Source organism: Oncorhynchus tshawytscha, linkage group LG03 (genome assembly GCF_018296145.1).
Source record: "Oncorhynchus tshawytscha isolate Ot180627B linkage group LG03, Otsh_v2.0, whole genome shotgun sequence".
Taxonomy (NCBI): domain Eukaryota; kingdom Metazoa; phylum Chordata; class Actinopteri; order Salmoniformes; family Salmonidae; genus Oncorhynchus; species Oncorhynchus tshawytscha.
The window spans coordinates 59,452,350-59,470,134 of record NC_056431.1 but is presented as its reverse complement, the minus strand read 5'-3'; the positions used below and the strand labels follow the sequence as shown (position 1 = coordinate 59,470,134).

The 17,785-nt window shown below is 44.0% G+C and overlaps 1 protein-coding gene across 4 annotated transcripts; it reads right to left on the bottom strand.

Moving 5' to 3' along the window:
* Positions 1-10,236: 10,236 nt before the first annotated feature.
* LOC112240122 (syntaxin-19) lies at positions 10,237-16,542 on the bottom strand. Of its 4 annotated transcripts, none has more exons than XR_006083121.1 (6): positions 16,282-16,542; positions 12,430-12,798; positions 11,989-12,225; positions 11,590-11,802; positions 10,907-11,397; positions 10,237-10,852 (listed from the first exon to the last, which is right to left on the bottom strand). XR_006083121.1 is itself a non-coding variant. In XM_042319755.1 (6 exons), exons 2-6 carry the CDS (start codon positions 12,658-12,660, stop codon positions 11,110-11,112), a joined length of 915 nt encoding a protein of 304 aa, XP_042175689.1. In that variant the 5' UTR covers positions 12,661-12,798; positions 16,282-16,542; the 3' UTR covers positions 10,237-11,109. The 4 variants fall into 4 exon arrangements, 3 of the variants coding, with proteins under 3 accessions (XP_042175689.1, XP_024264241.1, XP_024264248.1); XM_042319755.1 differs by having other exon boundaries at positions 10,237-11,122; positions 11,177-11,397; XM_024408473.2 differs by having other exon boundaries at positions 10,237-11,397.
* Positions 16,543-17,785: the final 1,243 nt, after the last annotated feature.

Below are 17,785 nucleotides of genomic sequence, written 5' to 3'. Positions count from 1 at the left end.
GACAGGATTGATTCGAGGCACAAATCTGGGGAAGGGTACCAAAACAATTCTGCATCATTTAAGTTCCCTAAGAACACAGTGACCTCCATCATTCTTAAATGGAAGAAGTTTGGAACCACCAAGACTCTTCCTAGAGCTGGCACCCAGCCAAACTGAACAATCGGAGGAGAAGGGTCTTGGTAAGGCAAGTGACAGGAACCCAATGGTCACTCTGACAGAGCTTTAGAGTTCCTCTGTGGAGATGGGAGAACCTTCCAGAAGGACAACCATCTCTGGAGCACTCCACCAATCAGGCCTTTATGAGCATTCTTAGGAAAGGCCCTTCAAAACCTTATTCGTATCATTTATTTTTTGACTGTCTGTTTTGCCATTTATGAATGTCTTATTCAATGCATTTCTATAGGCTATAGTTAAAAAGGCCAAATTCAATTTTTTTTAAATGTTTTTTTTTTGTATATACCAATGGGGCTCCTAAAATTAAAATCAAATAGCTAAATGATCCATGGTATGGCCATCTTAAAACAGTTGTCAAAGACTCCAGCAACCCAAGTCATAGACTGTTGTCTCTGCTACCGCATGGCAAGCTTCTAAACAGCTTCTACCCCCAAGCCGTAAGACTCCTGAACATCTAATCAAATAGCTACCCAGACTATTTTCATTGCCCCTCACCCCCCTTCTACGCTGCTGCTACTCTCTGTTATTATCTATGCATAGTCACTTTAATAACTCTACCTACATGTACTGTACATACTACCTCAATTACCTCGACACTGGTGCCCCCACACATTGACTCTGTACCAGTACCCCTGTATACAGCCCCGCTATTGTTATTTTACTGCTGCTCTTTAATTGTTGGTTATTTTTATCTCTTACTTTATTTAGGTATTTTTCTTAAAACTGCGTTGTTGGCTAAGGGCTTGTTGATTTCGGCACATGTGACAAATACAATTTACATCTAAAATAATATTTCCGTTTTTAATTTTTAATAAATGTGCAAAAATGTCTAAAATCCTGTTTTTTCTTAGTCATTAAAGGGTATTGTGTGTAGATTGATGAGGGCATTTTTTAATAAGGCTGTAACCTAACAAAATGTGGAAAAAGTCAAGGGGTCTGAATACTTTCTGAAGGCACTGTGTACAGCAGAACTATAGCTTAGACTGGTTCAATGCAGTGTAACGTTATACTGTTTGTGAAGTGGCGTCTGGCCGCTTGAGATTTCACTTGCTCGAAGATTGGGGAAATGATTTCCCCCTTGTCCTTCATCCTGCCTCCAGCTCTATTGCTCAAATCTGAATAGGACTTTTGAAAAAAAATTCACCACTGGGTGACATTTACATAAAATAGACACAAACAGAGAAAATATTATAATACATGTTGAATAGATTTATTTATAATCTTGATCAATAAAATGTAAAAATGATATAATTCTTTATTTATAATAAATTATACATTGACAGTATTGTTGCAAATATCTTTGGATTTCTCACTATACTCTAAACTGTAAACTATTTAAACAACTAATTGCCCTCTATTTGCACTCTAAGAAACCCTTCTTCATTGTGAGACTGGGGAAATAATCACAAATATGAAACTAGTGAGTCATATCTCTCTCTCACTCTCACCCTGTCTCTCTTTTTCTCCATGTCTGTCTCAGACACAGACATCCTGTAGTCACACCGTATATACTCTCCTCCTGTCCAGCCCTGAGAGTCGCTCCCCTAATAAGCAGAAATAGGAAATAAATAATTGTGCAGATTCAGATGTAGAACTCCTCCAACCTGCATCGGTTCACAGAGAGGCTGTCATATAGTACTGTAGATCACACATTCACACTGGGACAATCACACCACAGGGCATGTGTGTGTGTTTGTGTATGTGTGTGTGTATGTGTGTGTGTGTGTGTTTGCTTGGTTCCTGTGGCTGGGAAAACTTTTGATCCCGTCCAGGTACAACACACCTCAGTGACTTCAGGAAGAGGGTGAAGTACTCTACTCCATTATCACATGACAGCTTTGATCGCTAGCCATTTGAACTACTGATAATATTTGACAATGATGTGAAAATAGATTGAAGGGAATGTAATATTAATATGTTTTACTGCTATAATTTGGCCCTAACAGAGGTACATTTCTGCCTTTTAATTTCAGTCTCCATTCTATCCACAATCTATTTAATCTAAAATGAGGCTGTAAAATACAATTTCTCAGCCTTCCAGACTGATTATATAGAACCATTACAGAAAGCACAGACGGATGAGCAGACGTGTAGACGGACAGGTGGATGGACAGAAAGAGAGATAAATGAAAGGACACACACACACACATAACACACACAACGATATGAGAGAGGATGACCTTTTTCGACAGCGAGAGTCTTGACCTACATAGTAAACACAATTTACAACGTTTCCATTTTGATTGTGTTAACAGAATGTGTGCTGAAAGCTTTGCCCCATCCATGTGACTACAGATTGGCCCTGTAGAGTTAGCAGAGGAAATAGCGTTATACAGCCAGAGTGCCCAGTAATCACTTTGTGTTGAAATAGATGATAGTGTAGAGTACAGTATATCAGGAGGACTGGATCAGATGATCTGATATTGTTCCTGGATTCGATAACAAGGACAATACAATCATTTTAATGACTTTCAATTGCAAACTATTTTACAAAGTACCAAAATATCATGCAGAAGGTAAGTGAATTTGGTGTATGAAGAATTGCTGTATCGCTGACTCTGAGGTACAGCTGATGGAAATATATGCGTCTGGTATTGATGTCATTATGCTAAATAATACAGTCAATGAATTAGTGATGAAAGTGTGATGGCCGGGCTTTTGTAGAAATGTTTTACATTTCTGTCACACAGTACAGTCAATAGACTCTACCATCACAGTGGGAGAGCTGGATGAATCTCATATTCTGCTGCTGTCAGTGTTGTCTATCAGATCTGATGAAGGCAGAGGCCCAGTGGTGTGTGTGTGCCTTTCTCTCTCATTAAGGACAGGATTAACCTGTAGGGGGGCTCCCTGTACCCTCAAACCACCCCAAACCCGACCAGGTCACTGAAGAAGGCCTCCACAGAGACATGTTTTATTAACAGATGTCAGTGTTAATATGTCTTGTGTTCACGGTGAGTTGTTTCTCAGCCAAGCCATGACAACTCTTCAGGCTGGGTTTATTACAATGTTGTATATGAATCAACATGATCCACATGCAATGCAACACTAAATAATCAATTAGAGTTGTTACGAAGCAGCAACATGGAACCGGCTTGTGATCAAAGTTGTCCTGCCTGAAAGCTATTCATCTCATGTGATTTCAGTAGGTAGATCGTCATTCAATCACAAAACACAAAACATTAACAAGAGAGAAATGCTTCTTTGACTACGGTAGTTGCCATTTCTTGCATCACTCCACTTTTCACAATTATTTGACAGCAGCGCCACCTGTTGTTGAATTCTCCCTCTGTACCCTAACATAGCTGAGACAGGGAAAGAGGACTGTGATTAGAGAAGGTGATACAAATAAAAAAGAAAGGACAGAGAGAAGAGACAATAGCAACCTCATTCAGCATCTCTCTGGAACACCACAACAATGGACTCCCCCATTACAGTCTATCTGTCTCATTAACTGCAACTTCCCCCAGGTTAACTACAATACCTAGTTGTGACATATTTAGTCAGGATGCTCTGTTCTAATTGGTGCAGAGAACCTGTAAGGTGAGGAGAGGTGACACGTTGGTCTACCTGTGCTGTCTAGCTGTGCACCATAAACTTCTCTTTCATAGTGTTATTGATCTGTGTTCAGCAGGAAGGTGACTGTGGTCGTGTTGAGTCTGGACAATGCAGGGAAGACTACTATAATCAGAGGTCTACAGGGAGGTGAACTTCTCTCTCATACAGTAACATCAAGTTTACTCTCCCATAGGCATATACTTACAGTTGAGGTACTTCACCCAATAACTAAAGTCTGATAGGTATGAAAAGTTCAGTCTTTGATATGGGGGGGATCTATCCCTTTGAAAGCTGTGAATAGAGACTGATGTGTTGTCTGCCTCAGTCTACCACAGCTCTTGGGATCTGGGCTAGTACGTCCTGCCCTGCTACCAGTGTGACCTGTGTGATTTAGCACAGGCTGTAACACACAACACGCTGCAGGTCCTGTTACCCCTGGTCTGACGTTGATGGGCTTATAAAACCACACAGTAAAATAATGACAGATCTCTGGACTGACCACAGCTGGTTGTACTCAGACACACTTTGATGTTCCTCAGACCGTTATAAGAGAACCTCTTACAGCTTCACAGACTGACTGATCACTGATACACACAGACAGACAGTAACTTCAAAACAAGTTTGACATGTAACAGTTATATGAGTCATGAATCTTTAATGCACTGTTGTGATCTTAAAGAGTATTACTGAATGTTTGTCTTATCTTTCCCCCAGGAAACCTGTGACCAGGCCCCTGTGGATGGTGTGTCTGTGACTGAGCTGTGTTTGGAGGGGTGCGGGGGGGTAGTGCCATCACTGAGGTCCTATAGCACCCCCACATCGCTAGAAAGCCTGTCCTTCTGTGAGTATTTCAGGCAGGGATAAGCTTATTTTTTACTATTTGAAACACAACATATAACTTTCCACTGCACTTCTTTCAGTGACCACTCAGTGGCAGGTTGCTACACTGAAACAGTTGAATGTACTCCAGATGGTTATTAGGGGATTGTGATGGAAAGTGGATAAGCAGGCATATGTAGACCTGTGGGTAACCTCTCTTTGGAATTTGAACAGTCAGGAAGCTTATAATTTGTTGAAACCTTTGGAGTCTGTCTGAGTGAGTATATTGTTGAATATGGAACAGCTACCCCAGGCCATATCTCAATTGTATTATAATGTATATTACTGCCTTATTTTTTGCTGAACTCCAGGAAGAGTAGATGCTGCCTTGTCAGCAGCTATTGAGGATCCATAATAAATACAAATACAAATCCCAGTCTGTCTACCTAGCTATATCCTAGTTCCTGTTCAGCTGTGTTAGAGCTGACCTACCTGTGTATACAGCATAGTATCATCGCTGTGCCCTGTGGCGTATCCATAGACACTTATCCTGTCCTATGATATCAGTTCAAACTGTTACCAATCAGGTCCAGACACACCCTGTCCTCTGTCTTGACTCTGACATCAGACACCTGGGTCCACCGTTAACACACACACACACACACACACACACACACACACACACACACACACACACACACACACACACACACACACACACACACACACACACACACACACACACACACACACACACACACACACACACACACACACACACACACACACACACACACACACACACAGACAATACTGGGCCATAATCCTGTGACTTGGCATTTCCCCTCATTGTGCCGTGACACATATGGGTCTGTAATGAAGTACACTCCCACACCGCTGCTGCTATGACAAAGCACAGTGACACAGTAAAATGTGTCATTGTTTCACCTACACTGTTCACAGTCAGAGAGGGTTTAATTGTGATGTTGATTGGTTTGAAATGTTCTGGAATATTAAATAACAGTCAATGTCTGAAAGTCATCTTCTGAAATGGTAACTGGCCTTAACAAAATAAAAGTTGACATTAGGAAGTACAAAAGCATACCCAACATGAAATTGCTTAATTCACAGTGAAATTTTGAAATAAAACACATTTCCCATTGAGCCTGCCTGATTTGAAGTGAAACTCTCAGATAAATACATTCATATGTATTGTACATACACACAAAGTTTGAGTAAATACAAAAACTAGCACTTAAAATAAATACTTGCAATGATTAATGAAAGTAAAATTCAATCTGTTTCCACATTGTGAATACTTCTGTGCAGTTACAGTTTTTTCCAACACAAAATCTTTTCATGTCACACGATTTTTTAAACCTCTCACGCAAAGTGCAAAACTACACACCAAATATCCAAAACCATAAGCTATTTCTCAGCCTTTGACTCAGTTGTCAATTGCATAAAACACTTTTTTCAAAACACTACACACAATTCTCTACCTAATGCCAACAATGGCAGAGAGCAAGAGGAGTAGGAGGGAGAGGAAGAGGAAGAAGAGGACGAGGGCAAAGAAGAGAAGGAAGGAGAGACATCTCTGATGAGATTAGGGCAACACTTGTTGATCATGTGATCAACCACGGTTTGACCATAAGAGAGGCTGGACTGAGAGTCCAGCCCAATTTGAGTCGATTTACAGTGGTGTCCATAATTCGAACCTTCAGAAATGAGAACAGGTATGCAACTATCTCATGACTATTTTAGCATTACAGTAATGTACTGTAAAATACGTATGACTGCATAGTATTGCATAAACATTTGTAACTCTAAGCCATCCATTTACTGCACTGCATTGAATGAATAAGGTTGGTTATCATGTTGTACTACATTTTGTTGTACTTTGTTTACAGTTCCTATGCTGAACACATACTGTGTTTGAATTCTGTACAGAGTGGAAAGGCAAAGACATCATGGAGGACGAGGACGCTTGTTTACAGATGTACAAGAGACTGCAATTATAAATATGGTTTTGGCCAACAATGCAATTAGGATTCGAGAGATAAGAGAGCATATCTTGAATAATGACACCATATTTAACAACATCAAGCCTGTCGACCATACAACGCATCCTCCAACGGCACCGAGTGACGATGAAACAACTTTACAAGGTGCCATTTGAGAGAAACTCTGACAGTCAAGAATATGCAACATGACTTTGTAGAGGTATGTATGCAACACTACTTCCAGTACTTCAGACATACCATATTTACTCATCTGTATATCCTTTTGTCTGTTACAGAGAGTATTGGGAGCTGGATGCCCATGTAATTCGACATTAATTTATTTATGTTCATGAGGTTGGCTTCAACCTCACCAAAACCAGGCGCCACGGAATAAATGTAATAGGACAGAGGGCAATTACCAATGTCCCTGGACAGCGTGGGGGTAATATAACTATGTGTGCTGCCATCAACCAAAACGGGGTCCTCCATCACAATGCCACACTGGGTCCTCCATCACAATGCCACACTGGGTCCTCCATCACAATGCCACACTGGGTCCGTACAACACCGGCCATATGCTCACTTTTCTGCATGCAATTTACACAATGCTTGTCCCTGATCCAGATCAGGAGCCTGCTAGATTGGTGGTTTTATGGGACAATGTTAGTTTTCACCGGGCTGTTCTGGTCCAAAACTGGTTTGCCACCCATCCACAATTTGTAGTTTTGTACCTACCCCCATATTCACCTTTTCTAAAACCCATAGAGGAATTCTTCTCAGCCTGGCGCTGGAAAGTGTATGATCGTCAACCCTATGCCCGCATGCCGCTTCTCCAGGCAATGGAGGACGCATGTGGGGACATAGAGGTTGCCTCTGTCCAAGGTTGGATACGCCATGCTAGGAGATACTTCCCTCCATGTGGGGACACAGAGGTTGCCTCTGTCCAAGGTTGGATACACCATGCTAGGAGATACTTCCCTCCATGTGGGGACATAGAGGTTGCCTCTGTCCAAGGTTGGATACGCCATGCTAGGAGATACTTCCCTCTATGTGGGGACATAGAGGTTGCCTCTGTCCAAGGTTGGATACACCATGCTAGGAGATACTTCCCTCCATGTGGGGACATAGAGGTTGCCTCTGTCCAAGGTTGGATACGCCATGCTAGGAGATACTTCCCTCTATGTGGGGACATAGAGGTTGCCTCTGTCCAAGGTTGGATACGCCACGCTAGGAGATACTTCCCTCCATGTGGGGACATAGAGGTTGCCTCTGTCCAAGGTTGGATACGCCATGCTAGGAGATACTTCCCTCCATGTGGGGACACAGAGGTTGCCTCTGTCCAGGGTTGGATACGCCATGCTAGGAGATACTTCCCTCCATGTGGGGACACAGAGGTTGCCTCTGTCCAGGCTTGGATACGCCATGCTAGGAGATACTTCCCTCCATGTGGGGACACAGAGGTTGCCTCTGTCCAGGCTTGGATACGCCATGCTAGGAGATACTTCCTCCATGTGGGGACATAGAGGTTGCCTCTGTCCAAGGTTGGATACGCCATGCTAGGAGATACTTCCCTCCATGTGGGGACATAGAGGTTGCCTCTGTCCAAGGTTGGATACGCCATGCTAGGAGATACTTCCCTCTATGTGGGGACATAGAGGTTGCCTCTGTCCAAGGTTGGATACGCCACGCTAGGAGATACTTCCCTCCATGTGGGGACATAGAGGTTGCCTCTGTCCAAGGTTGGATACGCCATGCTAGGAGATACTTCCCTCCATGTGGGGACACAGAGGTTGCCTCTGTCCAGGCTTGGATGCTAGGAGATACTTCCCTCCATGTGGGGACACAGAGGTTGCCTCTGTCCAGGCTTGGATACGCCATGCTAGGAGATACTTCCCTCCATGTGGGGACATAGAGGTTGCCTCTGTCCAGGCTTGGATACGCCATGCTAGGAGATACTTCCCTCCATGTGGGGACACAGAGGTTGCCTCTGTCCAGGCTTGGATACGCCATGCTAGGAGATACTTCCTCCATGTGGGGACACAGAGGTTGCCTCTGTCCAGGGTTGGATACGCCATGCTAGGAGATACTTCCCTCCATGTGGGGACACAGAGGTTGCCTCTGTCCAAGCTTGGATGGCTAGGATACTTCCCTCCATGTGGGGACACAGAGGTTGCCTCTGTCCAGGCTTGGATACGCCATGCTAGGAGATACTTCCCTCCATGTGGGGACACAGAGGTTGCCTCTGTCCAGGCTTGCGCCATGCTAGGAGATACTTCCCTCCATGTGGGGACATAGAGGTGGGGTTGGATAAGCCATGCTAGAGATACTTCCCTCCATGTTGCCTCTGTCCAAGGTTGGATACGCCATGCTAGGAGATACTTCCCTCCATGTGGGGACACAGAGGTTGCCTCTGTCCAAGGTTGGATACACCATGCTAGGAGATACTTCCCTCCATGTGGGGACATAGAGGTTGCCTCTGTCCAAGGTTGGATACGCCATGCTAGGAGATACTTCCCTCTATGTGGGGACATAGAGGTTGCCTCTGGGTTGACCACGCTAGGAGATACTTCCCTCCATGTGGGGACATAGAGGTTGCCTCTGTCCAAGGTTGGATACGCCATGCTAGGAGATACTTCCCTCCATGTGGGGACACAGAGGTTGCCTCTGTCCAGGGTTGGATACGCCATGCTAGGAGATACTTCCCTCCATGTGGGGACACAGAGGTTGCCTCTGTCCAGGCTTGATACGCCATGCTAGGAGATACTTCCCTCCATGTGGGGACACAGAGGTTGCCTCTGTCCAGGCTTGGATACGCCATGCTAGGAGATACTTCCCTCCATGTGGGGACATAGAGGTTGCCTCTGTCCAAGGTTGGATACGCCATGCTAGGAGATACTTCCCTCTATGTGGGGACATAGAGGTTGCCTCTGTCCAAGGTTGGATACGCCACGCTAGGAGATACTTCCCTCCATGTGGGGACATAGAGGTTGCCTCTGTCCAAGGTTGGATACGCCATGCTAGGAGATACTTCCCTCTATGTGGGGACATAGAGGTTGCCTCTGTCCAAGGTTGGATACGCCATGCTAGGAGATACTTCCCTCCATGTGGGGACATAGAGGTTGCCTCTGTCCAAGGTTGGATACGCCATGCTAGGAGATACTTCCCTCCATGTGGGGACATAGAGGTTGCCTCTGTCCAAGGTTGGATACGCCATGCTAGGAGATACTTCCCTCCATGTGGGGACACAGAGGTTGCCTCTGTCCAGGCTTGGATACGCCATGCTAGGAGATACTTCCCTCCATGTGGGGACACAGAGGTTGCCTCTGTCCAGGCTTGGATACGCCATGCTAGGAGATACTTCCCTCCATGTGGGGACATAGAGGTTGCCTCTGTCCAAGGTTGGATACGCCATGCTAGGAGATACTTCCCTCCATGTGGGGACATAGAGGTTGCCTCTGTCCAAGGTTGGATACGCCATGCTAGGAGATACTTCCCTCCATGTGGGGACACAGAGGTTGCCTCTGTCCAGGCTTGGATATGCCATGCTAGGAGATACTTCCCTCCATGTGGGGACATAGAGGTTGCCTCTGTCCAGGCTTGGATACGCCATGCTAGGAGATACTTCCCTCCATGTGGGGACAGAGAGGTTGCCTCTGTCCAGGGTTGGATACGCCATGCTAGGAGATACATCCCTCGATTTTTGGCAAGAGAAAACGTATCCTGTGATGTGGACAAAGTATTGTGGCCAGACTCAGGCTGGAGAAGAGATGAAGCGTAGCTTAGCACTGGTGAATGCCCCCCCTCCCTACAAATTCCTGGACTGCCCCCCGGGACCCCACACACACAATTGTGTTCTTTACTGTATTCTAAAGAATATAATTTTGGTTTACATTTGATGCAAATGCTTCATTCTGACATGTGTTTATGGCATTTTGAATGCAGTGTTACATTTTGAAGGAGATGTGAGGCATTTTGCATTTTGTGTGTGCAGTTTTGGGAATTGTGTGTAGAGTTTTGAAAAAAGGAGACAGTTTTGAAAACGTGTGTAAGCAGTCTTGCTGATTCTCAAAATGCATTATGTCTTGCGTTAAAGTTGTCCCTCATGAGTGGAGACACTGACTCCCACCCTGCTTCAACTGCACAGCCTCTTACAATCCTCTTGTTCCTGGATGATTTCTGACCACTGTAATGGGCTTAAATCTTCTTTGAACACTGTTCTGCCATGCCACCCTACAGATCTCCCTCCCATAGCTGTAGACACTCCACACCAGAGCTCTTCCTTTCCCAATCTGAAAAACCTCCAGGGCTATCTCCAGTGTTCAGGGGACTTGTCCCTTCTCTATGTGCAGCACCTCCAGGGCTATCTCCAGTGTTCAGGGGACTTGTCCCTTCTCTATGTGCAGCACCTCCAGGGCTATCTCCAGTGTTCAGGGGACTTGTTCCTTCTCTATGTGCAGCACCTCCAGGGCTATCTCCAGTGTTCAGGGGACTTGTCCCTTCTCTATGTGCAGCACCTCCAGGGCTATCTCCAGTGTTCAGGGGACTTGTCCCTTCTCTATGTGCAGCACCTCCAGGGCTATCTCCAGTGTTCAGGGGACTTGTCCCTTCTCTATGTGCAGCACCTCCAGGGGCAGCAACAGCAGCACAGTCTCCTTAGAGGGTTCTTCTTCTTGTACCTGGTGGCCATTTTAAATTTCTCGTTAGTGACGGTGACGTAGTCCTGTGTCTTCTCTACACTGGTCTGGATGTTGTCTATGTAGCCTCCTTGCTCCTCCACCAACATAAAGATATCCATGAACAGTTCTCTCAGCTCCTTCATGTTGCTCTCCAGATTCAGCAGCTCCTATAGCAGTTGCAAGAAGGATAAAGACAAAACATTAGTCAAGGCTTTGTCTGAACGGACAGTGAAACTGGTGTAAATTACATGAGACATTAGTGTTTGTCGGTCACAGACATACATGGCCTACTGAGATTCTTAACTTTACCTTCAATGACACATTCTTGCATTTTCTTACACATCAAAACTTACGCTTACCTTGTGTCTCTGCTCGATCTCGGACAGCTGAGCACGTGTGATGCGTTCGTCGTTGAGCAGGTTCTGATTAAACACCTCCCACTTCCCCGTGGCAACCATTTCATCGACTCCCTCCTCGGTGACGTCACGACCAAACACCTCCAGCTGGCGGATGAGGAAGTTTTTACAATGCTCCTGTTTACTGAGGATGGAGTTGTTGTACAGACACATCACCTAGGAGTGGTAAAATATGAAAAAGTACTTTAGACCAGAAACAGACATTTCTTTTCACTGTTTGCTTAGCTAGCATATATTAAAAACTAAGACTAACAATATATATTTTTGCTGACGTTCATCAAGTGTTGTCAGAAAAACATCAGAAAACACCATTGAAATAAAAGGTTATAATAACTAATGGACCTGTTGGAATTGTCTGTGTAGCACTGCGTGTTGGGAGCGTTGGATGCGTGTAGTGGCTGTAGCCAGTCCCTGCATGTCTTCTAAACTCTGTGCCTTCTTGGAGAGGTCGTCCAGCCGTCTGTGGATGCTCTCTGCCTGCAGCTTGATGTCCGTCGTCACATCACTGTCCTTCTTCATCACACTGAAACGACGCATGGTTGCCACCAGGGTCCTTTGTTGCTGGCTGAACTTCTTCACCTGGGGAGAAGGAGAAGAGGATTCAGTCAAACTTTAAATTAATAACAAGAATTTATAGAGCATCCTTCCACCTCCCGAATTCACAACATTATTCTCATGGACAATTGGACATACAGTTTCAGTCCAACCGAGATGCATGCTTTGCGGGTCGACATGTCTATATAGTTACGGCCACTCATAGGAGGAATATGTGAGCTTACTAACCTCTGTTTCCAGCTCAGTGATGTCACCGCGGATATGCTGAGCCTCGGACAGGAAGTTGTGCAGGACTGGTTCTTGCTCGAACACCACAGCCTGCTGCGGGGTGGCGACCTTAACCCCCAATGGGGCATCTGGGTTAGCATCTTCCTCAGGGAATGGGGTATCATCTGTCTCTCTGCTCACCTCCCGAAAACCCTGGGCCCTCTGACGCAGCTCCTCCAGGCGGTCCTTCATGGTCAGAGACCTCTCGGTGGAGATCAAGCAGAAGGATGACAAAAGCCTGTGAGTTGAGGCCCCTTAGTGAAGTTATCTCCAAAGGACAGAGCCTTTTGGTGGACCTCACTCAGGAGGACAGGGTCTGATGTTGTTTCACTGTAATAAGGAACATATGGTCTTGGTTGACAATGTATATGGTGTCTCCAACTATTGTTGGTATACCTAAAGTATACCTAAAGAGTAAACATTGTTTTAAGCAAAGGTGTTTCAGTCAACATTTGAGTTTATTCATCATAATTACAATGAGGAACTCGAGGTCTTATGAGATAAATATGTACAGTACCAGTCAAAAGCTTGGCCACACCTACTCATTAATGGGTTTTTATTTATTTTTACTATTTTGGCTCCAACCACCGTGTCTTTGTGAGACACAGAGTAGGTGAACGGATCATCTCTGCATGTGTAGTTCCCACCATGAAAAATGGAGGAGGAGGTGTGATGGTGTGGGGGTGCTTTACTCTTGACACTATCTGTGATTAATTTAGAATTCAAGGCACACTTAACCAGCATGGCTAACACAGCATTCTTCAGCGATGCACCATCCCATCTGGTTTGTGCTTAGTGGGACTATCATTTGTTTATCAACAGGATAATGACCCAACACACTTCCAGACTGTGTAAGGGCTATTTGACCAAGAAGGAGAGTGATGGAGTGCTGTATTAGATGACCTGGCTTGTGATGAGTTGGACCACAGAGTGAAGGAAAAGCAGCCAACAAGTGCTCAGCATATGTGGGAACTCCTTCAAGACTGTTGGAAAAGCATTCCAGGTGAAGCTGGTTGAGAGAATGTCAAAAGTGTGCAAAGCTGTCATCAAGGCAAAGGGTGGCTACTTTGAAGTATCTCAAATATATATTTTGATTTCATTAGCACTTTTTGGGTTACTACACGATTCCATATGTGTTTATTTTATAGTTTTGATGTCTTCCCTATTATTCGACAATGTAGAAAATAGTAAAAATAAAGAAAAACCTTTGAATGAGTAGGTGTGTACAAACATTTGACTGATACTGTACTTTGGTGTGTCCACTTTGAACTGGAAATGAGTCTCTCTTCACTTTGTTTCTTTATAGCACCACAAGACCTTCTATAATGAATCTGGCATCACAAGCTCTTCAATAATATATCCGTAGACAAGGTCAGCATTCCTAAGAAATTCCCTAAGCACTTTGGTCCACTGAGCTACAAGTAGTGTTTGTGGCTGGGAATGGCAGGGAGAGATACATGAGCACAATGTTTATGTCCATCACCAGTGAATTTACTTCAGCGTTGCTTCCCATGAGAAGTTATCTTGTTTGTGTTTTTGCAGTGAGGCACTTCCCTTCACCAGTACCTCTGCCTGACATAATGATATGATGATTGCTCTCAGAGAACTGAACTTCTAATAGACACACACAAACACACAAACACACACATACATGTACAAACACACACACCCACAGAGAGCTTGTCAACGTTGCCCTTAAGATTCGGTTAGTCTGACTGTAATCCACACTGTGGTATCTGTGGCGTTCAGCAGAGAAATCTGGTTTAGCTCGCAGCAAAACATAATAAGTATTACAACAGTTTCAAGGTTTCATCAGTTTATTCTGAAGTATATTCAGTATATATATACAGTATTTCCCCTGCAGTGTCTGGATCGTTTGGAGGACTTTAACTGTTAGGAAGGGTGGAGTGAACAGAATGTGTATTTTAAATTAAATAGAGCGTTGTAAATGACAGACTATCCAATTACCAGATGGATTACAAACAGGAAAAGCCCACAAATAACCTGTTGTGTGTGTGTGTGTGTGTGTGTGTGTGTGTGTGTGTGTGTGTGTGTGTGTGTGTGTGTGTGTGTGTGTGTGTGTGTGTGTGTGTGTGTGTGTGTGTGTGTGTGTATTAGTGTTGCAGGGGTTGACTCATAACCCACAGTCCCAGTGGTTATATATTGTGTGGATGAAGTTCGGTGGGTTGAACAAAATTAAAACAATATTTTAAAAAACCTTTCTTGTACAATTTATATCTATAGGCTACATTGAGGTTTTCCTTTCATTATTTTAAGCTATATGGCATTAGGCCCTAAAACGTAGGCTTATGCGCTAACTGTAGGCCAACACACGCCAAATAGCCTACATGCCAATCACCAAATGGTTTTGGGAACAGACAGAAAACATAACTTCGATCCACAGAGGCAAAAAGGACAATGTGGGAATTTAATACAATAAGAGAAAAAGCTGCGAAATGGAGTTGAAAATAAAGAGAAGGGAGGGACAGAAAGGCAATGTTTGGGAAAGATTTGGTGAAGTAGTGAGAGAGGATGATAACAGTGTGATGATTGTGAGGAGCTATGCAAAATCCACAGTCACACGAGTGGGGCTTCAAATAGACCTATGGTATGTCAAGGGAACTGTAGCCTACTGTTCAGATGGGTTGAATGGAAACTGAAATCTGGACACTGACTGCAGGTCTATAACCTCTCACATAGCCTTAATATTAACTCCTGTAGAATTAAGCATTTATTGATTCACCAAATGTAGGCTCAATTTTGACTTGGGGAACAGGAGTTGAGAAATATGATTTCTTTCTTTCAGCATCTTGAGAGAATATATTGTGCAGTTAGATACCATTTGTAGAGGTGCTGTCTATCCCAGCATCATAAAAGCTGATAGTATTTCAACCACATCAAATATTCATCCAAGCTGATCTGAAATCTATCAGAAACATGTTGAGTCGTTTTCACAGCTTTCTATGTCCTTACAACCGGTCAAACAGGTGCCATTTGGACATTCTGCACAGAAAACCTTTCACATGTATTATTTTCTATATTAGCGGGTTCGGGACGGGTGCGGACCTCAGATGTTCACTTTATCACATATAGTCGGCCGGTTGCGGATGGGTTATTAGTAATTGCGGATGGGTGCGAGTGAACAAACAGCTGACCTGTGCACCACTAGTGTGTGTGTGTGTGTGTGCAGTATTGAAGTGTGAGACCTCCTACATGTTCTAACACTACAGACCTCTGACCTTCTCTAGGCTGGAGATCATATTGAAACCAAACCATAGAATTAGAAATACTAGAACACATTCCCATCCATGTCAACTTTCATGGTTGATGGACCACAGTCATTGAGTTTACCTCCCATGGACTAAGCTGGGGCTTTGTCCGTTCTGGTCATTGTAACTCTATGATTCAGACATTACTCAACCGATTCTAGAGCAATGCGAGATTTAGCCTGAAAACACACTCAGTCCAGCTTGTCTGTGTCTGAATGTTTTGACGGTTTATTCTGTTCTCTGACTGCTTTCCAACTTTCCATCTGTTCACCTGTCACAGAGTTTATGAGACAGCTGCCTGTTGACATTTGTCACCATAATGCAAGTGTTCTGCTGGGGTGGAAGAGAACAAATGCTTTCCTCTTTTACACAGGATATTATTGTAAAGGCAACTCTGACCTTTTTTTATTTTTAATTCCATCCATTTTTGGTCTTAAGAACCTTGAATTTCAAATGAGAAAACAATAAAATACACTTAAGAAAACACATTCTAACACTTACAACAAGTATCCTGAGTCAGGCAGGTGTGAGTTCTGCTATTTACCTTGTTGTAGTAAGTAATCCGTGAGGCTTAGAGCCTGCCATTTATGTTTGACCAGGAATGTAACTGCCAATTTAGCCAAGCCATGGAGAATGGATTATTCGTACTTCACAAAAAGCATTCATGAAGTTATCCAAATGTATATCCCATCCTTCTGAACGGTATCCTCAGGGAATCTATTGAGCCCTCCACTCCAAATACTTATTAGCTGTAGGTCACGTGTGTGTGTGTGTGTGTGTTCTGTTAGTTGTTCCTATATGTTAACAGTTAGTCAGTAAACTGCTATAACAGAGAAACAACACTTCCCAGGAAATGTGGTTCTGCCCGTCTGGCCACACCCCTTCTCTCTCAGGGAGAACTCTCTGTGGCCAGTGGGAGAAGGGAGAACAGATGTGGACTATTCTGTCCCAGGGGCTGCTCAAACAGCGTCATAGAACAAATAGAGCTGTATTGTGTAAAACAGCAATGATGTAGAAGAGTTGTTTTAGCTCTATACATTACATTATGTATGGAGCCTACGGTGCAGCCTGCTAGCTAAGTCACTGGTCTGGCCCTATTGTGTTTCTCAGGCTCCAGTGGCTCTACTGAGCATGGCTGACATGTTTGACCAAACGAAGGCCTACTGTATGTGTTTCATAAAAGCACAGGGTGGAGAACTAAATGTCAACCAACAGTAAGACGAAATACAACTTAGTTATAGTAACCAGCAGATAAAAAACAGGTGTATGATTCATTCCTAATGTGTAGGTGTTATGACAACAAAATAAACCCTTTTGGGTTGTGACAGGTGTGTCTGTCCCGTCTCTCTGTCCTAGGCTTGCCAATGAGCCAAACCTGTCCATGGCTCTGAGGTGGAGCTGATACACTGTCTCTCTGTCCTAGGCTTGCCAATGAGCCGAACCTGTCCATGGCTCTGAGGTGGAGCTGATACACTGTCTCTCTCTGGAGACACCGGTCAACAGACACCAATGTAGCTTCTTCATAGTAAGTGTCTCATAACATAGCATATCTTGCTTATGCCTAAAGGCATGGGGTGTAATCGTTAGTCCAAATAAGAGTTTCTATTGGACAAATTCAGGTACACTCTTGGTAAAAAGGGTTCCAAAAGGGTTCTTCGACTGTTCCCATAGGATAAACCTTTTTGGTTACAGGTAGAACTCTTTTGGATTCCATGTAGAACCCTCTGTGGAAATAATTCTACATGGAGCCCAAAAGAGTTCTACCTAGAACCAAAAAGGGTTCTTCAAAAGGTTATCATATGCAGACAGACAAATAACTATTTTAGGTTAAAGATAGCACATTCTTTACTAAGACTGTAGGTCCCTCACTGCTTCGTTCTGCTTGCTTCCGTTTAAGAAACGTTTTGCAACAGAATTGGCGTAATGAATATGCTACTGTGAAGAATTTGTGTCCCTGGAACATGCCCTTGTGTTGTTCTTGTAGAAGTTGTGCTCGGCTGTACTTGGCTCAGGGAAGACATTGAATAGGTCCATCAGAAAGGGAGTAG

What these genes read in the sequence shown, in the direction of transcription:
- LOC112240122 (XM_024408473.2), bottom strand. Translation starts at nt 12,660, where the DNA reads ATGAAGGACCGCCTGGAGGAGCTGCGTCAGAGGGCCCAGGGTTTTCGG. An exon ending in TACACAGACAATTCCAACAG is followed by an intron (nt 11,803 to 11,988) that starts GTCCATTAGTTA and finishes TACCACTCCTAG; the next exon opens with GTGATGTGTCTGTACAACAA. An exon ending in AGATCGAGCAGAGACACAAG is followed by an intron (nt 11,398 to 11,589) that starts GTAAGCGTAAGT and finishes CAACTGCTATAG; the next exon opens with GAGCTGCTGAATCTGGAGAG.